Source organism: Passer domesticus, chromosome 7, assembly GCF_036417665.1.
Source record: "Passer domesticus isolate bPasDom1 chromosome 7, bPasDom1.hap1, whole genome shotgun sequence".
Lineage (NCBI taxonomy): Eukaryota > Metazoa > Chordata > Aves > Passeriformes > Passeridae > Passer > Passer domesticus.
This window is the reverse complement of record NC_087480.1, coordinates 12,372,324-12,395,492: the sequence shown is the minus strand read 5'-3', so window position 1 is coordinate 12,395,492 and position 23,169 is coordinate 12,372,324. Positions and strand designations below refer to the sequence as shown.

Below are 23,169 nucleotides of genomic sequence, written 5' to 3'. Positions count from 1 at the left end.
AACTCATAACTAAGCAACAGCAGGTGAAATTGAGTGTGTGTTGCATGCCTCAAGAGTCTTCAGTAGAAGAATGCATTCTTAGTCTGATTGGCTTTACATGCATGAGAACTGATTTATTTTGGTTTCTTGCAATACAGGCCTGCAGATGACTGTCATTGTGAGATATTAGTAAATACTTTCATTGTCAGTGTGTATGTGACTTTATTTTGTGATTTATGGTTTTGTAAGTAAACCTTGTAAATTTATTTGTAAATTTTGTGATTTTCATCTGGTAGCACAAATAAAATACTTAAGCTGGTAATTCACCAGTGTTCTTACTAGTTGACCTTTAGATCTTTTGCCTCAAGTACAGCTGTGCAAAAGTAATTAGAGTATTATGTAATGAATCCTACTTAATAAAATTTTCATCTTAATTTAATATTTGAAAAATAAGTATATTAGAAGGGCGCAAGCTCCTTTTTCCAACAACTGAGATAATTCAGTCATTTATTTCAAAGAAAGGAGACAAATGAAATAACACTGAAATTTTAGAGAGTATATCCTATGGTAAATCCCCTCTTTCTTTGAAAAAGAAGCTTATGTTCTTTGGTTTATCAAGGTTACTGTTTTCTGCCCCATTTTTTAAGAATTTGCTGTGAGATGAATTTGATCTTACTAAGGGATTAGGGGACCAATCTGCTTCTCTATTTTTATGCAAGAAATCCACTTAATCTCCTGGAAAATTCTTTTCCAATTAACTACACTGCTCTTTTCGGGTCTTTGAATGGAAACAGCATTATTTCAGATACAAAGAAATGAAGTCGGTGTTGTCATTTGAGCAGAAATAAGCTGTGTTGTTTGTTTGGTGTGTGTTGCTCCTGGGCAGCTGGTCCTGACAGGGGCCATTCAGGTGGCAGACAAGGTGTCGTCGGGCCGGAGCTCGGTGCTGGTTCACTGCAGCGACGGCTGGGACCGCACGGCTCAGCTCACCTCCCTGGCCATGCTCATGCTGGACAGCTACTACAGAACCATCGAAGGCTTTCAAGTTCTGGTGCAAAAAGAGTGGATAAGCTTTGGACACAAGTTTGCATCGGTAAGGATTAGAAGATAATTGCAAAGACTGTGTAGTGTTAACTGTTTGAATAGCTTCCAGTATTAAACTGCTCACTTTGCATCAGGGTTTGATAATTCCTTCCATTATTTTTGAATTTCCAGGTAAACTGAGCAGAACTTTTAGGTTTTGACTTGTTTGATCGGTATTTTTCTTGCTATTCTTTCTCTGAGAACTCATGTTTTGTTCTTTGCATCCTTTTAAAAGCACAGAATTGCTAGGGTCACTATGGTTATTGAGAAAATATAAAGGCAGAAAGAAAATAAGGAGGCAGAAAGATTGTGTCCTCTCAAATTCTTCAGCTGAAGATCAGATAAAACTGGGACATGAGGTTCTCCATCACTCTTTCTTTGGACTGTTTTGACTGTCACAAGGAGCAGGTGAATGAGTCTGGCCAGTGTCTTCTAAGAGAGATTTTGCATGCTGATTCCCAAATATTCTAAACTTGTTGTAATAGCTCCCAAGAGGCTGTCATTGGTAATGTGGCTCAGCTTCTGCTCCGTTGTCCTCTGGGCAGAAGGTTAGAAACTCAGAGGGTTCAAGTAGTTGCTTCCATAGGAAGTCCTTAATATTTCACAGGTTATGTGAGTCATTTTCAAAGAAAATTCACCGAATATTCTGAGTTGGAAAGGACCCTGTTCATCCTTTTTGTGTTAGAAAACTTTTCAAAGTCTTGGTGGAATTTACTCTGAATGTGGCAGCTAACCATTTAACCAGGAAATCTGTGTGAGGAACCTGGAGGAGCAGATTAGGTTTCCATGGAGACTGTGCTGTTACTTACTATAAACATTACAACAGTGTTGCTTGTTGAAGTAAGAAAGTTTCTACAACTTCAGTAGAAGTTACTGGCATGGATATTTTGTCCCTTAGTAGAATATTCTAAATATATTAATATTGCTAAAATTTGGAAAATAATAAAAAAATGGAAACCTGTGTGTTTCATGCCCATTTTACATTTGCAAATGTGTAAGAGTGCTGTAGTCATTTGGAAATCCATGTACAGCTACTCAGCATAAATCACCTCACCATTTACATGTGCTTGTAGGCTGTGACAGTTTCTGATCTGACATTCAGAAGGTGCTTTGAGGCTTAGGAGGTTTGTATTTTGGCTCTTGGAAGTGATAGTTGATGTAGTTTGTTTTTTGTGTACTTACTTGGGGTCCTTTAGCAGTGATATGTTTTATAAACCTTTAAGTATTCTGTCTTGGTACAGCCACAGGAAGATGTGAAGCTAGAGGCTTGACTTTTTATTCTCATGTTTTATTTTGTACTTCAAAAAGTTAAGAGTCAGGATGCAGATAAAATTAGATGGTATAACTAGGGCACTTGTAGTCAAACACATGTGTTATGGTCTACCACAGAGGTTAAAGAAAGAGATCTGTGTGTTCTTCATCATTATTAATAAATTCAAATAATCTATGTTTCTTTTTGTTAAACCATTCATTTTAGTTGGATAATCAAAGGATTTTGTTCTCCCTCAACAGATATTTTTTTCCAAATAGTGAGGCAGGACTTGGCATCCCTTCCAGATGATTCACTCAGTCCATTGGTTCATGTCTGATAATGTAGCAGCAATAAGAAGGATTTAAGTAGTTGCTTTTGCTTAAACTGCTATTTTCCCGACTTGCTCAGTCAAGTAGCAATCTTTGGAAACAGTTGAAGTCACTCTTTAGCCATCTGCTGTAATCTGAGAGTACTGTAAATTTTTATTTGATGGGTTATTTAGCTTATAGTGAAGGTCAGTCTTTTCTGGAGTGTTCTGTAGAAGTGATGGAGTCACCATCCCTGGAGAAATGTAAAAGACATGTGATGTGTTGCTTGGGGACATGGCTTAGTGGTGGGCTTGTCAGTTCTGGGTTAACAGCTGGATCTAAGGTCTTTTCCAACCTTAATTATTCTATGATAAAAATTATAATGCAAAAAGAAAATATTATGATAATTCATACTCCTTTTTAGCTTGGTAATTATGTGATAGAATTGTGACTTTGAATAGTGAGAACTGGATACTTAGTGCAGTTAGAGCAGTTCCTCAACCTCATCTCTGAAGCTGTTGTTCCATTTTCCCTTTAGTAGGGAGTTAGAGTAGAGCATTACTTACATTGTCTGGGGTTGGTGCAAGCTTCATGTTTTTACGATAACAGGGGTGCATTGGATTATTGAATATCAAATAACCAAACAGAAAACTACTTAGTGGTTCCTGTCCATATTTTATATCAAATAAGGTGAGCAATAAGTTTTCTTGTTGAAAAAGAATTCCCTACCCCACCTTTTCTGTGTGTGCTGAATTTAGTCCACTCTCCAGATGATAAATTTGCTTATGTGGAATTTAATTCTGGAGACATAATTATAGGGAAATAGTTAGACATCCTGAAACTGCTAACTATAGTGGAAGTGGACAGACTTTCACTCCTTACTAAACACATATATGACTCTTAATGGATAATGAGTATTCCAGACCATGAAAACTGAAGAGCAAGGAAACCAATTTGGTTTTCTTCTTTATAGCCCTTTTCTAGTCATTTGTTACTGTTGACTGAGTTCAGCTGCAATTCCTCATCTCCCTCTATTTCCTCCCATTCAATTCTATTATTTTAAACTATCTTGCAAGCCATTGTACAGAGCAGTGTACTGTTCTTATGATTTTTCATGTCCTTGAGGCATTAAGCTTGCTATCTTACAGGCAGATAGACAACATCTTAGGTCAACATACCTGCTTTTCTTTTGTCTCCTCCAGCAAGTACATTCAAACAGAATTATGGAATGAAAAGAAACTCTTTTTCCCTGAATCTCTTACCTGTTCTCAGCTATCAGATGCAAAAAGGAAGTAAAACAGCTTTTACCAAATCTGTTTTTTTGTCTGTGCGGCAAATTCCTTTGATTGTTACTTTGGGCACCTCAGAATAAGAGGCTTACCCAAACTTTACCAATCTGTTAATTTTGTGTCAAGAACATGAGCATTTTTTTGATCTTGTTCATGTTTGCCTACTACCTCAGCATGAATGTTAAGATTCAAATATGGAGGAGAAAGAGATGATAAATGTGTGGATAATTTGATGATCTCGGTCCTGCAGTGGCTTAAAATAAAAAGGAAGAAAAAGTATGCAACTTGGCTTTTGACAGACTTACCACGTAAATGTAGTTCAGAATATGATTATTTAAGTAATGGATGCTTCAACAGTTCTGCTTGTCTAATAATCAGCAGGTTTTCATAACAGGGCCAGTTATCAGTTAGGAATATTTTTGAGACATCTTTGGAACAGCTTTGCAGTATTTCTGAAATATCTGAGTCTCTCCTTGGTGCAGTGACTAATTTTGAAATTATAACAGTGGGTTGCTTTACTGCAAAAGAATTAATGCTCTAGTACAAAATAAGAAACCATGTCTGTTGCCATAAAGTAGCGTGTTTCAGTTAACAGGAGGCTGCTTTGCTTCATTTCAGAGAATAGGCCACGGTGATAAAAACCATGCTGACACAGACAGATCACCCATCTTTCTCCAGTTTATTGATTGTGTGTGGCAGATGTCTAAACAGGTATGTGGTGTTGTTCATCAGAAGGTAACAGTGTGAAGAGATTACTGAATTAAAACCCTACATCTTTTATTTTTTTGAAAAAAGTATTTGAAGAGGACAGCATACCCCTCTGCTCTGATGTGTAGTAAAAAAGAATGTATTTACTTTTGTGAAAGTGATACACAGGCTGTGGTTATGTTGCTGGACATGGCACTGGCTGTGCAGGCATTGCTGGTGTTCCTGGATACAGCAATCTCAGACACATACAGAGGGATGTTTCATACCTGGCAGAAAGCTTTTACAGGAATTGCACCCAGTGTCTCAATGGGGTCTCTTGTTTTGTTTGACCATTTTGTGAAGCTCTCCCTGTAACTGCAGGGAGGTGTGTTGTTTTATCTATGCTTAAAAAGAAAGCTAGGCAGCTTTTGAGTGTTGTGATTTAAACATTGTAATGTTAGTGAGTAATGAATCAAAGCAGTGAACTTAGTCCACTTAGGGCTAAGGATTGGGACCTTTATTTTCCTGTATGGTGCTGGACTGTAAAAGTGCACTGAAGAGATCTTATTCCGTCTTGCTAGTAAAAGTGTATGTGTAACCATTCTGTACTTTATTTTTTTTATAAATTAAAGGTAGGTAGAACATTTTGAGAAGAGATATTTCAGTGGCTAGTTTGAGAAAGTTGAACACCTTGTGTCATTGGAACACTTAATCTGCTGCAAAGTACGTTAAAGTACTGCCTTAAAAATTATTTGTAGATGTATCCACACTTCTAAATGCTACCTTCAGCCTTTTAACCAGGGCATGTACGTTTTCCATGTCAACAATGAGTTTGTCTTTCCTGGTTTTAGTTTCCTACGGCCTTTGAGTTCAATGAGCAGTTCCTGATTACAATCCTGGATCACTTGTACAGCTGCCGGTTTGGCACTTTCTTGTATAACAGCGAGTTCCTCAGAGAAAAAGAGGTTAGTCACACCACTGACTTTACTCTAGGTGATTGCAAAATATTTTGGTTGTATTGTATTTGGTTATAGTCCTTGCAGATAGTGATTTTGAACTGACTTTTTTCTTTTAGAATAGTGCCATGCAGTCACTAAAATACTTGTCAAGCACTGGGTTTGGAATCTTTATAATACAGTAATGTATAATGCTTCTAAGTAAACCAGAAGTGTATTAATTTTGGAATGTAACAATGGCTTCTGTGATGGATTTCTTGATTTTATGCATATATTTACTATTCTTATTTTGATTTAATTTTAGAAAGTGGCTGAGAAAACGCTATCCTTATGGTCTTTGATAAACAGTGAAAAATCTAAATACACCAATACTTTCTATAGCAAAGAGCTAAATCGAGCACTCTATCCAGTAGCCAGCATGCGGCACTTAGAGCTCTGGGTTAATTACTACATCAGGTGGAACCCCAGGATTCGGCAACAAGTAAGTGAATTCTCTGTAACATACCAAAAATGCTCTTAGACATTGGAAATAAGGATTTTGTGTCATCAGTGACTTGTAGAGCAGTACCTGCAATCTGTTCAGGTTTTTAATGTTATATTTTTAAGATGGAGGAAAAAAGTGTAAATAATTATTTAGCTCTCTTAGCTCATTGAACTTATTTCTCTGTTTAGTGGCAAGTCATCCTTTAGCCCTTTCAAGCCATTTTTCTTGGTCACATGTCTAAGGGCATTTGATGCTATTAAATCCTGAATAACAGTGCTTAGAAATGGGGCTTGCTGATCGCTGAGGAGTTGGGGCATTAGCAACACAAACACAGTTGCGTTTGCTTGGTCTTTCTCTTTTTGCTGAGAGAGGGTATGAAACAATTTACAAATGAAATGACCGTTGAGTCCTTTCTCTCTCAAAGCTATATGTACTGACAGTAAGATCTAAATGTTTATGTAACATTGATGACCCAGCATTGTTTACACTGTGGATGAAAGCTTTTATCGAAAATTGTACAAGTAGATCAGATTGGAAGTCCAGAAAAGCTTTTATCAAATGACACATAGTTCAGTTCTGTGTTTTTAATCCATATGGACACTCAGTGTTTGTTACAGTCTTGCTGAAAATCTCCACCATGTGGCACATAAAGATTTTTGTATAGAGACTTTTTTGTCCTTTTTAACAGCTTGTGGAGATTTGAGTAGAAGATAGAGGAGCAATTTGTTTGACAGAAGCAGTCTTCACAGTCCAGCCCTTGGAATGAGTCAGTAGTTTTCAAGCAATACACTTCCTTGTGCACAGCTGATCTCCTGTATTATTTACAGCACTTTAGAGGCCTCAGGAAAGCCTGGCAGTTTGCTATAGCTTTTTACAAGTACATTGGCCTTGTCTACTGGAATTGGAAGTCCTGGTTTTAAAGCTTTAGTTACTTGTTAAAGATGAGGGTGTTTTGCAAAAGGTAAATGCAAAGATTATTTTAGAAAATAAAGGATTATAAGACATGCAAATCAGCCATAGATCTACTTAAAAATGCAGTTTGCCATTATTCGGGAGAGTTTTTTGGCAGGAGTTTCTCCTTGGAAATGCAAATCCAAGTGACAGTATTCCATGCTGCTACTACTGGTCCCTAATTTTCACCATTTTTGTACACAAAATGCAACTCTTTTTTCTGCACATGAAATTTATGCTTCGTCTTCACTTAAGCAACTGAATAATGAACATGTGACCTGAACAATTTGTTTGATGACCTTAGTGCCATTCCTTAGAATTACGTTCTGCTAGCAAAACTATTAGCCTACATCACCAGTCATCTTAGTACCTACATTCAGCATTGTTCCAACTTCCACAGTTGTCCCAGCATTCATCATGGTCCTCAGATGGGTGCATGGTGAGTGGTGCATCTCAGAGTGCTGGTTGAACTGGTTTTGAACTGGTGAGGTGTTCAGCCCTTTGCTGCTGAGACTCCACTGCTGAGAGCTTTGAATTACAGGCAGTTAACTGAAACAGCAACAACTTCTAGACAGGTATATTCAGCTGAAGGTGACTTAAAGCTCTCCTCTGCTTTGGACATTTGTAATAGTTCTTTTACATTTGTTTCATTAGTCTGAAAAGGAAGTTAAGCTCAAAGTGGAAACCGTTAAAAGGCTCTTCTGAGTAATCTCCTGAAAGCCAGAGCAGTTGAGTTTAAACACATGCAAGTTTACTTAGAGAGTTCACTTTAAAAAGTTTTTTCACTTGTTTATATACACTAAATTGCAGATTAACTATTAAATAGTTAACTTGAAACTTAGTAAGTAATTTCTCAAGTGAGAAGTAAATTTCATCAAGTAAATTTCATCAGTGAGAGAAGTGATTTAAGCTGAAGACATGGATCTTAATCTGATCCATGTAGCTAAAATAATCTGGCTGAACACTGTGTTTTAGGGAAGATGCTGAGACATTTGGCTTTTGGACTCTAAAACCCTTTAGTAAGTCAAGAAAAAAGCATTGGTCAAGGTATATGAGTAACTGTCTCACACACAATATTAGATAACAAGAAAATAAAATCTGTTCCAGGAAGTGGTGGCTGATTTTACTGAGTTAGGACAAATGATTTTGTGCAGAGATGGACTTTGGGGGAGACAGCTGGAAGGCAGAGGGCTCAGAGGTTACAGCAGTGAGTATTTCTGCTTAGCTCTGACTTGCCACACCTGCCAGGATCCTCGAGCAGCCTGTGTACCAGTAGTTGAAGTGCTAAGACTAACATGGATCTCTTCCTAGCAGCCAAACCCCGTGGAGCAGCGTTACATGGAGCTCCTTGCGCTGCGTGATGATTATATCAGGAGACTTGAAGAGCTTCAGATCACAAATAATTCTAAGATATCCAATTCATCAGCCTCATCAACATCTCCCTCACAAATGGTGTCCCAAGTACAAACACATTTTTGAAGAAAATGTTGGCTTCTTTCTATACTGTAATAGCAAGTGGTGCTTAACATAGATTATAAAGAGGAATATTCTAATGCCTTACACTAGACTGTCCTAACACAAATTATTTTAGACTGTCTTCATTTGAGGAGGACTTCAAAGCAAACCCAGCTCTTCAATTACGTGCCTTGCAGAACCTGTGGACTGGGAACATTATTAATCAGCTCCTAGCTGTGGAGGGCTTTAAGAGTTATTTTGGTAGGTCTGGTACAACTGAAATGAAATTGATTTATTGTTTTCATAAGAAGGCTTTAATTTATTACATTTTTAGGTCATGTTTCTGTAAGGAAGTTCATGCTCAGTCTTATATGTCATGAAAAACACAATAATGGCAATAGGAATATTGACACTGTATAAAATTAGGTATGTCTGTATTCCTGTTAGGAGTACATTCGTGGAGTTCATGAGAGAAAAATAAATTATATTGCAAGATGTCAGAGAGAAGTGTTGAAACTTTCTGATTACCCAAGAATTCCAAATTTTCCTTTTTTTTAAATAAACAGAAATATGGAAGGCATGTCACTGATATGCTTCTAAATAAAAAATTCAAATAGCTCAGTAGATATCAAAATAAAATAAACTTTTTTATTCTAATTTGATTTTATTTTTTTAAAGAAAACAAATGAAAGTTGCACTGGTTTCTGAAAAGTTCTGTTTGGGCTAGCTGTTCAGCACTAAAGTACAGTACAAATCATCACTGTGGGCAGTATTGCTTCTTTGGATTAATACAGAATTAAATGTTTCCAAAAGAAGGTTTATAAAATGAAAAACAGAACCACAGAGACATTGCTTAAATATCCAGCAATAGCCATAGTATTAAAGCTTCTGTTTGTCTTTTAAAAATAAATGTGCCTGTTTAAAGGAGCTTTTATACCAAAGTAGACAAAAATTCTCAGTTATAAATAATTTTGAAAACTTGTACATTTATACTTTACTGTTTAATTTAACTCCTGCTCAGCAAATTTATTCTAAAGTATTTAAGGGGCTTCAGTATCCAAGATTTGCATATAGTGTGCACTTATATTGAACATTCAAGTGAGCTCTAGTTTCAAGCCTACCTTTCAGAGGCTTTTTGTAAATCTTTAATTTGTTCCTTTCGGGTAATTTTTAAATACTTGCAAGCATTTCTTATGACATTACAAACTTTGGTCTTGATATTTAATTAAAATTTTGCATATTCACATAAGTTTAATGATATTCAAGCAATCCAGGAAATACTGCAAATCAGAATCTGTAAAGGACTCTAATGTTGTTATTTTAAAGGAGATATTTTGATGCTTGAGGCTTCTGTCATTGTAAATTATTGTACATGTGGTGAGTTTTGGATCTGCAAGATATAATAGGATTATATATAAATTAAGTTTTGTGTAAGTGTATATAATATAGTTTATTAGAAATTCTGCAAGTTTATAAAGTGTAAATATTTTGCATATGAAAACTAAATTTAAAGGTATAGTTCCATAAAATAAGTCAAAGTTTAGAGGACATTGAATATTTAAAACAGTATTTTTTCAAAGGAATAAAAATATACCGCCTCTGGATTTAATTCAGTATATGCACTGAGTTGCACTGTGTTTTCAGGGAAGTTCAGAGCATACAGCATGTGTGTTCTAAATATGCAGAATTGTATGACTTTTGTCCTCTAAATTTCATTCTCCCATCTATGCTCTCCAGTATGTGTATCCAAAATAACAATGTTGTCCCGCAATCTTGACTTGTTAAGATTCATTACATCAGATAAATGAAGAAGGATACTCAGTTGTTCATGATGTATTTTGCATTTTGAAAGCTATGCATACTCTGGTATATTTGCCTTCTACTTACTTGTGGTTTATTTAAAGAAAAAAGCGCTATTTTTATTAGAATATTTAAAATTTCTGTATTTGAGTTTAACATATTGGTGACATCTGTGAGCGGTGTGAAAAAGTTCTGAAAATCTAATCGTTTTTACTGTGTAAACACTACATGATAACCTGTTACATTTGGGAAAGTGTAATGTAATGGAAAGGATCTTTTTGCACTTACTTCATTACATATTACTTTGTATTACTGTTCAGCTGAATTTGTCTTGGAAGCTCTCTAACATGGCTCTCTGCGTGCTTGGAATTTTTCAAGTCAGCAGATGAGACACGTGTTTTAATTGTTTTTACATATGAGACCAACATAAAGGTGATTTTAAGCCAGTATGTTCTGGAAAATACTACTTGTGAATGTAGGCATACAAATTTATCAATGCTAGCAGAACATGTCTCTCCTTCCCCCATAGCGGGGCGCTCTGGGCTGTTCTCACAGACCTCCTGTCCTCTGTGCACACCGTTCCCTGCCAGGAGCACACCTGGGGAAGCTTCTGAGGCCGTGAAGATGGGACTTGCAGGCGCTGAGTGCCTTTTCTAGGAGGGGTGAAAGAGCAGAGCTGGGGTGTCAGCACCACCAGCAATGAATGCCCAACAGCCCGTAAGAAATGTCAGTCTTGGAATGCTAGTTTAGGTTTTTTGTATTCTTCCTTCCGTGGACATGAAGAGAATAAGCTAGGTTTTGTGCTGGGCTTCTGTTACTTATTTAGAAAGGTCATTTGTTGAATGCCTTCTTTATTTGTTCATGCCTTACCCTTTCCCCCAGCATCAGTTATGACTGTACCTAAGACATGACTTGTGTGCTACCTCCTTTGATGTATTGTTAACCTCTGCCTTGAGTTCAGGTGTTGTGTCGCAGCGAGCATTCTGTCATGCATGAGAAAACATGATCTGTAAGAGCGCAGGATCTCCTCAGTACTGCCGCTTCCTCGCTAACCGTGTCGGCCGCTCTCCGGGGCTGCCGCGGGCCTGCTCTGGAGCCGGGCCCTGTGTGCCAGGCCTTGGCTCGGGGGAGAGCAGTGAACACCATCCGTCTGCCGTGTATGTGCGGGGAGGGGAAAATAAAGATGTCAGTGCTGAACTCTTCTGCCTCCAGCAGCCCTTTTCCTGCCGCGTCTCCGTGCTGGGGCGGAGTGGGCGGCGGGCGGGAGTTGCCCTCGCTCGGCCCGGCCCCTCTCCGCCCGGCCTGGCGCCGCCCGCCCGCCCTCGCGGCGCGGGGGCCTCTGGGAAGGCGCCGCCGCCAGGTGACAGCCCTCGGCGCTGCCGGGGCCCCAGCGGGCTGGGCAGCGGCGGCCGGGCCGGGCTTGCGGAGAGGCGGGAGACCGCCCGCCATCCCGGCGGCGCGGCCGGAGCCATGGAGCGAGCGGCGGCGGCGGCAGGGCCGGCGGTGGAGGGCGGCGGCGTGAGCCGGCGAGCCGTGCGGGCGGGGGGCGCGGCGGCGGCGGGCGCGGGGTCACGGCAGCCCAGCACCGAGACCCTGGACAGGTGAGCGGGGCCGGCGGCCGGCAGCGGCCCCGGGCGGAGCGGGCGGCGGGAGAAGGGGCGCCGCGGCCTGCGGGGCCGGGCGGGGAGGCGGCGGGCGCCCCTCGGCCCGAGCCTCGGCCGAGCGCGGTGCCCCGGCCTGGGGCGGCCTCCCCGGACCCTCCGGCCCCAGGAGCTGCCGTCTGAGGGCGGCTGCTGTGCAGCGGGGATGGTCCGCGGCGGGAACCGGCCGTTGTCAAAGTTTCCTACCGCGCTTGCCGTGTGCCGGCAGTGCCGCCGCCTGCTTGGCCGAGGCTGAGGCGGCCCGGGGCTTGGGCAGCGTCCTGCAAAGCTGAGACTGCCCGCAGGTTTTGAGACTCTTCCCGCTTGGTTTGGGGTTTCTTCCCTGGGTGTATTTAATCTGCAGAGGTGGGACTGTCCCCAGGCGCCGCTCGCTGTGCGGTGTGTCCCGGAATGCTGTCTGTGTGCGGTGTCCCTGGTGCGTGTCTGTCTGTCTGTCTGTCTGTGTGCGGTGTCCCTGGTGTGTGTCTGTCTGTCTGTGTGCTGTGTCCCTGGTGTGTGTGTGTCTGTCTGTCTGTGTGCGGTGTCCCTGGTGTGTGTCTGTCTGTCTGTCTATGTGCTGTGTCCCTGGTGTGTGTCTGTCTGTCTGTGTGCTGTGTCCCTGGTGTGTGTCTGTCTGTCTGTGTGCGGTGTCCCTGGTGTGTGTCTGTCTGTCTGTGTGGGCGGTGGGTCCGCACGGTCTCACCACAGCGGTGCCAGGTGGGGCCACATCTCCTCCGGCAGCCCTGGCAGAGACATGACTTCACACAGAAGTTTCCAGCTGAAGGTGGGCTTCAGAATTGAGCTTAAAAACCCTTAAGCAAGGAGTAGAAGTGAACGGAAATCTCATCCTGATGAAAACTAAATGAAAAAGAATATGTAAAATCAGTGCTAGGTTCCTGTCTCTGTATTTTCTCTTTTTTTCTCTTAGTGGAAACCTAGGGGTTTCCATCATTCTAGTGAGGATGGAACTCAAATGTCCATTTTCTGTCATCAAAATGTACACCTTTGAGTTATTAATGCACTTTCTTATCCTAGTTTTCATCTTCCCTTCTTCTGATCTTGCTCTTTCCTGGGCCAGTTATATGTCCATTTGTCATACAGTTCACCTGTTTGCCAGTGCAGTGGTACCAGGCCAGGCTAATGTGTGTGAGTGCAGGTGGGCTGGAATGCAGAGGCAGGCACTTCTGCTGTGTGCCCCCCTGGTGCCTGGGGAGGAGGCACATCGGTGTGATCCGTGCTCTGTGGGACATTTAATTCTGTCACATCCCCTGCACTGGTCTCAGGGGATGGTCCTGCATTCATATTTGTTTTCCTGCTGTTACTAGCTCTTTTGATGTAGTGATTCCTTGTGAAGATAAGCCATAGAAAAATAAATATTTTTCTTAATTAACAAGTGAGTGCTTATTTGAAAACAAACTTAGGCAAGTCCTGAGGAGCTACACTGGAAATTAAAGAGATGTGAGAGAACGAGAAATAAATGAGGTAAGAAAAGGATTTCTGTAGGATTTAGGCATTGGGCTCTTTTGCAGAACTTAAGTGAAGAGTTCTCTGAGTACATCTGGGTTCAAGTTCTGCCCTAAGCTGAGAGTTATCTTTGTTGTTCAAGCAGGACTATCGTGGATGCGTTTCAGTTGCAAAACAACATTGTGACATCTAGTCCTGTGTAGAATATGCAGGTGGGGAGAAAGCAATTACAATTTATTAGAAAAGTTTTGAAGGATCTTCCGTTTCAGGTATGACGTTGTTGCATGGATCTGTGCCTTATACCCAGCTATAGTGACAGAGTTAATGTAAGGAGAGATCTCTTTTTCAGTAGGAATTGCTCATCTAAGGCTGTCCAAGGTGTGGTGCACCTGCTGGCTGTGGGTATATGTGAGTGTATTCACTTCAGTGTCATGAAGCAGCCATAGAATCCAAAGCTAGTTTATTAATTAACTAAAAAAAAACCAAAAAACCATTTTCTTTCTGTACTTAATTTCTGAATAAGCATTCAGTCTGTAGACAAGCCCAGCTGAATGGTTTGAAGAAAGGTGGCAGTTATCTAAGGTACTGACTGAGGCTGCAGTAATGCTCAGGGAGCAGTTCCCTCTGGCATTCCCAGTTTTTCCTTGGATACCAGTGTGTGTTGAAGCAGACCTAGTGCACTTAAGACTGTCATTGCTTCTCCCTCTCAGGACTGCATTACTGTGAGCAGCATTAGTTCAGGGGACTGTTCTGAAATTGCATCACCTGGGCTTTAGTGCAGTTCAGATGCTTTGGGCTTCTTGAACACCCTGTGCTTTACAATTCAGTGATGTGGCATGGAAAAGCCCAGCCTGAAGATTATCCTGGGCTTATTTCATTAATTGGAAAAAGCTGCAGCTAACTAGAAGCTACCCTTTAGACAATATGTGTTTTCAGCATTTAATACAGAATACAACATTAGCATAGTTTAAATTTTTTAATACTAGCATGAAGTAATTTCATTCTGAGGATTTACAGAATAATCAGGACACATTAATAAGGAGTTTCTTACTACTTGGCCAAACTTGGATTACTTGGCCATTCCATGGATGGCTTTAAGAAAAAAGCATGTGAATGGTAAAAATTACACTGGATAAGGAGCAGAACATTTTTTAAGTTCCTAGGACCCTAACCTCATTTTCTTTCTGACAGCTCTGTGCCTCTGACATAATCTAGTAAAATTTTTTTATGTAATTTGATCAGTAAAATAGTTGCATTCTGCCCACAAAGCAAACTAAGTTTTATTATGTTAGTGGTCATTTACAGTGTTGCTTTCTGGGTCTGTGCTGTTCAAAATACTCTTTTTGAATTACTGCTAAACAATTTGAAATTTCTGGTTTTGTAGCCCGACTGGATCCCACGTGGAATGGTGTAAACAGCTGATAGCTGCAACCATTTCGAGTCAGATTTCAGGGTCTGTCCCATCAGAGGGTGTGTCCAGAGACTACAGGGTAAGTGACTTGAGGAATGCATTGAATTGTTTTAAGATACAAGAGTGGAAGTTTAAGGTCTTTGCTATCTTGATTAGCCAGTGGTAAGTACTTGAGTGATCACTGAGTGTTTCAGAGCTAGAAACATCTCATTATCCATAGGAGTCTCTTGAATTTGCTTCCTGTTTTCCTCCATATTTAGAATAGTGCCATTGAAATCTATAAATAAAAATTAACAGAGAAGTGAAAGGAAATCTTAAAAGTCAGTGTTTTGAATAAAACCTCAAAAGTGAGTTGTCTTTTCTTTTGATTACTATATAAAATAATTAGTAAAGTAGATTATAGTTATAGGTTGAAATGGTTTCTGGTGTGTGTTATTCAGAGTACAGAATTGAGCTCCTCAGATTCCACAAAAAATAAATTAATGTCTTTGTTACTGTATAGGGAACATAACTGAGTACCATTTTTGATGGGATTTCTCCAGAGACACAGAATTTAACATCAAACAAACAAACAAGTCACTTTTTTCATTCCCTCCCAGCAATATTTTTGTCACTAAGGTGATGGCTGCACAGTATGGTTTCTCTGAGTTCCACTGTGCTTTTGTGTCTCTGTTCTTTCACACTCACTGGCTGTTCCCTTCAAGCAGCCACTCAGCTCAGCTGTCAAGAATGGAATGGGCAGTTTTTCTCCTCTCACAACGTGACTAAAGTTACCCATATCTCAATTCCCTTTAAGAAGCCCAATTTGCTGCTGTCTAGATCCCTTTTTCTTCCTAGATTTGTAATAGTTTTATTGTGTTCATAGAGAATGGCCACTGGAAAGTTTTTATGTCTTTTTCTTGTTTTGTTTTAGCTAGACTTGAATTCACATATGCTCTGTGATTACAAAGTATGTTGTCTGGAAACAGTGCATTTTAGATTGAGTGACAGCAGGTCAGATCCAGCCTGAGTCTGAGATGAGTCCACAAAATGTTTTTGACTGTAGTGTATTTAAAAGTTCAACTTCAACAGAGTTTCACACAGTTGGCACAGTCAGCAGTTTGTAAAGAGTAGCTCTCCCATACTGCAGCAGCTGAATTGCAAATGCTTGCTCCAGGTCAAGGCCATAATTTTTGGTAAAACACTGTGGGAAAACCTTGCATTGCATCTGTTGATGTTGTATTTGCCAAGAATTTCATTTTAGTAAAATCCATGTGTGTAAGCTTGGTCTTCAGTTTATCTCTGAGTAGAGTTCATTTCTGTGGAATGAAGAGCACTGTTTAATTTTGAATAACTTCCATCTCTATACCAAACTCATCTCAGATATTATTTAACAGGAATAAATTTTTAAGGCCTAATTAAAATTCTACTTCATTCTCTATCTCTGAGAAATGAAAGAAAAGGATTAAGCCTGATGGTTTAAATTAAGAATTTTTGTGGATAAATTGTATTTGGCATCATTGCATTGCTGTGATTTGAAATCCCATATTTGTATATAACATGATGGAATTTTTTATAGTTGCTCACTCAGTACCACTGACAGGTTGTGTTTGTTCATTATTGCTGTGGATCCACACATGGAAAGACAATGCCTGTATTATAGCTCAGTTTTCCTTTGAGGCATCTTTCTCTTTTGATGCACTTTCCTGGGTCTTCATTACCTTTGGTTACCTCAAATTGCTGCATTTAGAGACTCTCTTACAACTCAGAACCTTCAGGTCGGTCAGATGTGTGTGTTTGCTTCTGGAACTGGTCAGGCAGTTCTGTTAGTTTGTGCTGATTTACCAGGAACTCATTGCTTTATTCTTTCTTTTTAGTGTTTAAATTCATATGTTTGCAAAACCAGGTAAATACATTGGTTCCTCTATCTGGCAGTGTTACTCACATTACTGTGTGACTTTACCAGGGAGGAGGGAAGCATGGAATGGTCAGAACTGGAGAGCACGGGGAGAGCTCTTGCTTGCTAAACCCCACAGCAGCAGTGATCTCAGTCTGAGCTGAGCTCTGCTCTGTGTGTCTTCTCTGACACATGCTCTGCCTGCAGAGTGTTCTTGAATGAGGGGCTCACATAAATGAAAACGGCTCAGATTGTAGTTGCTGGCTACAAACACCTTCAGAAGTTGAGAAGAGTTGTCTTTTTCTGAAAGGTCCGGTGCCTCTCCTTCATGGTTGTTAGTGCAGGCTTATTGTCTTCCACCTAGAAGGATTACCAGGCTCTTTCTTCTCTTTTAACAATAGCACAGTGTAGCAGGATAAAAGGGTGATTAGGAATGAATGTTTCCAAAGAGCTTGGAATTTGTTACATCACTAAAATGAAGTCTGAGATTTTTTTTAGACCAAAACAATTCTGCAAATGAGAGTTACTAGTTCTGCATAGGTTTGTTTTGTTCTTTCAAAATCCAGCTATAATAAAAATGTTTGGGAGTAGAGTTCTTTTGAAAGTCTGGTGAAATAAGATACAGTATCTTTAACAAATCAAATCCATGTGTTTCATTGGATAATATTTTATATTTTAACTAACAGGTGTACAGGAGGCCAGTTATACGGGTAAGATTACCTTTGGCTAGCAGTGAACAGCCTCCTACCTGTGTGTCTCTTGTGCTGTGTGAGATCTTGGTGTGTCAAGCATTCTTTACCTCATTAATGGGTTTTATGAACCAGTCAGGCCATTTTGCTATGCAGTGCAACAGCTTCTTTGCCACAAAAATGCTTTATATACATTACAATGTTTACATGAGCAATGAAAGTCAGTATGTAAGAGAGCAATATTTTAAAATTATATTATGAATGTGCAATACTAACTTCAGTTTTATTACATTAATTTTGACAAAATGGTTGCTTGCAATTCAGGTTTACGTGCTTCAGACTGCAGAGTACTGTGTTAGCAGCTCTAACATGTCTGTGCTAAAGAATACCAGTGGTAAAAGCATTTTGTCTGTGTCTGTCCTATTGAAGTAAGTTCCAAATTCATGCTTGCCTTTGTACTTGTTTTAAATTAATTGTTACCAGGCTGTAATAGGATTGAAACTTAGGTTTGAAGTTAGGCACTAGTGCAATGACCTACATCTTTTTAATGATAATTTTGAGACTAGGGCTTGCCCATTGTTCATTGAAGATTAAAAAGGGCATGCCTTGTTTTCTTGCCCCTCTCTCTTAGTAACATTTATGGAGTGAGAAATGATCTGGATAATGTTCTGACATTGTTCATGAAATGTGTCCAACACTTTCATTCTAACAAAGACCTCTTGTTCAGTCTGAAACCAAGAGATGAAGTCTGAATAGTTTCTTTTTCTCAACTGTTGTTTACCTATTTAAAAATTATGTGTTTAGTCCAATTATACAAATCCACAAATTGATTTTTTTTTCTTTTGAATAGATAGCACTTCAGATAATTGGTCTGAGTTGAGTAACAAAAAGTGGTTTTGTTCAGTTGTTCCCAGTTCTGTGTAAAGGCTTTGATATTTGAATGGTCTGCTCTGCTTCTTTGTCTTTCATGTATTTAAATTTTTGGGGTGTATTTCCTCATTGTCCTGCTGGTTTTCTTCCAGAGATCACAATGTCTACTTTTCTTTGATTTCCGAAACAACATAGTTGTGATCTGAAATTTAAGTAATTTCTGTATGACAGAATTCTACCCATACCTAAATGTTAGTTACTTTATAACTGGAAAAGGTTTCTTAATTACTTACAACTTTTTTAACTTATGTAGAGTCCAAATTATCTGTGAAGATATCTGAAGTCCTTTTTCTAAGCTTGTTCTTGAGGTTTTCTTGTAGAAATAGTGTAAAAAGAAAAACTGACTTCTAGCAAGCACTTTTAAATTTAGACTGAGGCTGGTATTACAGCCTGACCAAGTGAGAAGTTCTTTGCATTTGAACTGGGAGTAATAGACTGTCATGAGCACAACTTCTCTCCAGCCCTTAAAGGAAGAAGACGGAAGAACATTTTTGGCTGAACATGTTAAAATAATTCCTTCAACTGACCCGATGACATTTGTGCTTCTCTCTGGTGTGCAAAAGGACCTTATGTTTATTAAAGAAATTGAACTAATGTTCAGGATTTGCTGATGGAAATGATGCAAAAATAAATTACCATGAAAATGTGAATTGTTTGCATATTTTGCTATGAGTAGTAATTTTAGATTCTGTGAAGTCACTGGCCAAGTTTCAGACAACAACATAGAAGTTGCTAGAAAGATATGTAAAACTATAATACTGAGAGTTCAATTACAACATGTTTTGCACAGCAAAGCTTTTTTTCGGTGTCTAGGTACTTCTATTTGATGTCAACCTATTTTTTTTCTGTGAAAGATTGCATGAGTTTTCCCATAATGCTGCCATTGCAAGTTGTACTCAATTTCTTCTATTGATAAGCATGTGGCATACTGAAATTAATTTTCTTCATTGTAAGGTTATTTGTCTTAAAAAGACAGTACATACTTTTATGTTCTTGTCTACCAGCACTAACTCTTTTGTGAAAAAGGGAGTAGATTTTTCAATTTGTGTTATGCCAAGTAACATTCAAAGGATGGTGCTACTAGCTTGGATTCTCTTCTGTGGAAAGTAGTGTGTGCCAGGAGTGGAAGATTTTGGAAAGCTAAACTGGAGTTAAAGTATATGCTGTCTTTTTAAGGAAATTTTAAAAAGGGAAACAAAAAAAAAGATAAGATTCTGTCCTTTCACCTGTTGTCTGCAACTTTTTTGCTGTTACTTCTCTCTTGCCCTACTGCTGCCTCATGCAAAGCAGGAGATTCAGGATGGACACAATGGCTATCATTCTGAAGCAGAACCTGATCAGGTGGCAAGTTTTACTCATCTTTCATTCATTAACTATGTAGCAAGGTACTATAAAGTAGTACTCATACAGTGCATACAAATGTTACTTTTCTCACTCAGGAGAAGCCCTAGAAAGCATTTAGTTGTAACTGGTTATGTGCCAGAGTTTTCTTGCAAGGTCATGTAGTCTAAAATGTAATACTGAGCATAAGCCCCATCTAACAGCACATCCACCCTCAGTTTGTAAGCACTGGCTATTTCTCTGCACATTTTTTGTAATTGGGTGCTGAATGTAAAATTCCAAAATTTTCCAAGGAAATCTGAAGCCAGAGATCAGCTGAAATAGTTTCAGAAATTATTTATTAGTGAGAGCTTGGGATAATCTGTGTGGAAGCAGAGAGATGCTGCCAATTACTTCTGTGTAGGTCAGAGCTGCAGTACAAGGGGAGGATTAGTTGTTTATTGTAACAAGTTACCCCATTATATTTATTCAGGATGTAAAAAATTGAGACCATAATATCCCTCATTTTGACCTGAGACAGATCATTTTATTACATGGTCCTTAACAGTCCCACAAACTGTTTTATGCTTTATTACAATCTTTAGTACATTGTAAATCTTAGCTGCCAACAAAGGACCCAAAGACTCCATCATGTATCATTCAGCAATGAAGCCATTAACCTCAATGAAAATTTAGTAAACTAATTCTTATTTTAAAATTGCTAATTGTTCTTCTGTATTTTGTTATTACTTCATTCTTAATCTGACCATCTGGATCCAAAATTCCTATAGTGAATCTATTCCATAACCTGTGGCACTCTTAGTAAGGTATTGATTGAAATAGAGCATTGTGGGGTGCTTGCTATCACAATCACAAAGTTAGTTAAAATGTTAATAAATAAAGTTTCTGCCATATAATTCTCTCAGATGAAAATACTCAAATATTAAATAAGCAGTGTTAGAATAAAAAAAAAAAAAAACAAAAGAGCTTTAAAATGTTCTCAAATAGATAAAATACTCCAAATAATACCTGCATTCAGCAAAACACTAATAAATTATTAATTACTAATTTGGGCTGATCTTATTGTTTATATTTTTGTATGCTGTATATAGCTAGCATGTGAAACTAATTGTTGCATGAATGCTTCGTTACTAGTGTGTTACTAACATGTATGTCTGTGTTAAATTTATAATGCTTAGTTTTGTGTTTGGTTGTTTTTTTTTTGTTTTTTTCTTTTACTGTGGTACTGTTTAGTACAGTAGTGTGATTTTTAAAAAGACACACTTCTTGTGTTCCAGTAATCTGGTAGTAAAAGCACTTGGCATCAAAATATATCGATGTGGTACAGATGGAGAGGGAGATTTACTCATGATTCTGGATTTTTGCCAGGCACTGCGGGATGGAAACAAACTGGCACAGATGGAAGAGGCTCCACTTTTTCCTGGAGAATCAATCAAAGTTATCGGTAAGTGTTGCTGAGTGCTGCACTGAATACTGTTAAATTCTGGTTTATTTAAAAACACATTATTACTTCCTTTTGACTTTTGTTATTTAATATAATGCCACTTAAATTTAGATGTGGATTTCTTTTCTTTGTCTTGTAAATCCAAGTGTAGGAAGGAGAAATTAGATCCAGAGGATGACTTGCTCCATATAGATAATATTTCTTTTCCTAAGGATTTTTTTGTTCCATAGAGGTGTATGTATTGTATTTCTGCTTGGGGTGCTAAGGATATGTCATAGATTCAGAATTCTTACAGCAAAAAAGATGATGTTATGGTAAACTTAGTTTCCAGTTCTTAGTGGGATTTATTTCACTTTGGCATGTGACAGCAAGCTCTGTGCTGGCAGTGCAGTACTTGGCTTAGAAAGAATACCAGGGAAAAAAGTGAAAACAAAGATATGGGCATAGAGCTGAATTACTTGGAGATTGGGTGCATGTGGATCAGTAATTGCCACTTTGGATGCTCTGTCTTTGGGGTGAGTTGGGTGCTGTGCACCTGGGGGTACCTGCAGATGCTGGGGACCTGCCTGCCCTTGCTGCAGCCCTGCCCCAAGTGCTCAGGAGCTGCTGAGCAGCAGGGCAGGAATTTGATTGCTTTCATTGATCAGATAAAGAACTCTGCAAGAATAGACTTTCTTAAAGAGGTCAAGCATCAAAATCTTGTGAGTTGCAAGTGGAAATAGATTGTTATGCAACAAATGCCTGTAATAGTAAAACACAGCTTTAATTGCTCTGTTTTCCAGCTAAGGATGTTATGTACATCTGTCCATTCATGGGAGCAGTCAGTGGTACCCTCACAGTGACGGACTTCAGAATGTTTATCAAAAGTGTGGAGAGGGTAAGGCTTCACTGTCTGTCTGCCTGTTGCTTCAGGTAGGAATGTTGCTGAAGTAGATTTCAGAAAGTGACAAATTCAGTGAAGTGTGATGTTTCACAGCAGTTTACTAAACTGAAATTACTGTTGGCTCTAATGAAACGCACATGAATAATAGTAATTTGTATTTCTTCTAATGTAATAAAATCTGTTTGTTTTATATACAAATTTCAGGATCCACCTTTTGTTGTTGATGTTCCCCTTGGAGTTATAAGTAGGGTTGAAAAAATTGGAGTACAGAGCCATGGAGACAATTCATGTGGTATAGAAATAGTTTGCAAGGTAAGGCATGGTAGAGATTTATTAATAGTAACGTGTTTTCATTTCATTTTTCTGTAAGAAGAATCTGCCAGCCCATGTGCTGTTTTTCTGTCTGATCAGTTCCCTGTATTTGAATCATACTTCATTTATTTCAATTCCTCTATGATATTTGCAGTCTAAAACACTTCTGCCTTTTGTCTGAAGAGTGAATTCAAAGAAAAAGTGGCAATTTTTGTATCAAGCATCTCTAATGACAGTTCTAGTTATCTCATGAATGCTTACACAGCTCTGTTCTGTTGGGGGTTAGATGGTGGTAGTGACTCAGTGTTCTGTATATGCCTTCATTCAATCAAATGTCTTATAACTGTTTTTTCTCTTTTTTTTAAATTTATCATATGGTAAGACTGTAACTTATTTTTGACAGGATATGAGAAATTTGCGGCTGGCCTATAAACAGGAAGAGCAGAACAGACTGGAGATCTTTGAAAACCTTGTAACACGTGCATTTCCTGTTTCTAATGGACTGGTAAGTCTTGAGATGGAGAGAGGCTGTCACTGGCTCTCCTCTTTTGGGAAAGTGTAGGGGAGGAACTACAAGGGCTGTATAACAAACTTTGAAGTGTTGATTCATAAAATCTGTTGCAGAGCAGGCAGGCCACTCTGACCCTGTGTGCTTTTTGCATTAATTCATCAAACCCTGCTGTGTCCTGCTATTGGTGAAGTTAATTTTTGCATAACCCTTGAGATCTAGGTTTGCCTAATGCTGCTGATTAAAAATATGTATGTATTGACTCTTATTTTCTGCAGTAGATAATTAAATCTAGAAGGTCTATCTAATACAACAAATAAGTACAATTAGTCTTCTTGTTAGTTAGCTGAAGAATTCTGTTTTATTTGCTTGTGTGGGTAAGGAGCTGGTTGGGAGGTAGGAAACCAATTTTCTCATCTTGGCATTG

General features: G+C 39.0%; 2 protein-coding genes across 18 annotated transcripts in view; both read left to right on the top strand.

Moving 5' to 3' along the window:
- MTM1 (myotubularin 1) overlaps positions 1-11,441 on the top strand; it is a 41,967-nt gene extending 30,526 nt beyond the window's left edge. For 7 of the 10 annotated variants that reach the window (XM_064426911.1, XM_064426916.1, XM_064426912.1 and 4 more), the window contains 5 exons: positions 866-1,072; positions 4,530-4,622; positions 5,450-5,563; positions 5,859-6,035; positions 8,301-11,441. In XM_064426911.1, coding sequence (XP_064282981.1) covers positions 866-1,072; positions 4,530-4,622; positions 5,450-5,563; positions 5,859-6,035; positions 8,301-8,468 — 759 coding nt within the window. In that variant the 3' untranslated portion in view covers positions 8,469-11,441. Of the gene's footprint in view, positions 1-865; positions 1,073-4,529; positions 4,623-5,449; positions 5,564-5,858; positions 6,036-6,726; positions 6,842-8,096; positions 8,197-8,300 lie in introns of those variants that run through there. The other 3 variants (XM_064426920.1, XM_064426919.1, XM_064426921.1) reach the window with 3 other exon arrangements.
- A 149-nt stretch (positions 11,442-11,590) lies between these two features.
- MTMR1 (myotubularin related protein 1) overlaps positions 11,591-23,169 on the top strand; it is a 37,792-nt gene continuing 26,213 nt past the window's right edge. The window contains exons 1-8 of one of the 8 annotated variants that reach the window (XM_064426905.1): positions 11,591-11,845; positions 14,733-14,838; positions 17,322-17,345; positions 19,545-19,598; positions 20,964-21,039; positions 21,822-21,916; positions 22,127-22,234; positions 22,638-22,739. In XM_064426905.1, coding sequence (XP_064282975.1) covers positions 11,715-11,845; positions 14,733-14,838; positions 17,322-17,345; positions 19,545-19,598; positions 20,964-21,039; positions 21,822-21,916; positions 22,127-22,234; positions 22,638-22,739 — 696 coding nt within the window. In that variant the 5' untranslated portion in view covers positions 11,591-11,714. Of the gene's footprint in view, positions 11,846-14,732; positions 14,839-17,321; positions 17,346-19,541; positions 19,599-20,963; positions 21,040-21,821; positions 21,917-22,126; positions 22,235-22,637; positions 22,740-23,169 lie in introns of all 8 variants that reach the window. The other 7 variants (XM_064426902.1, XM_064426906.1, XM_064426904.1 and 4 more) reach the window with 7 other exon arrangements.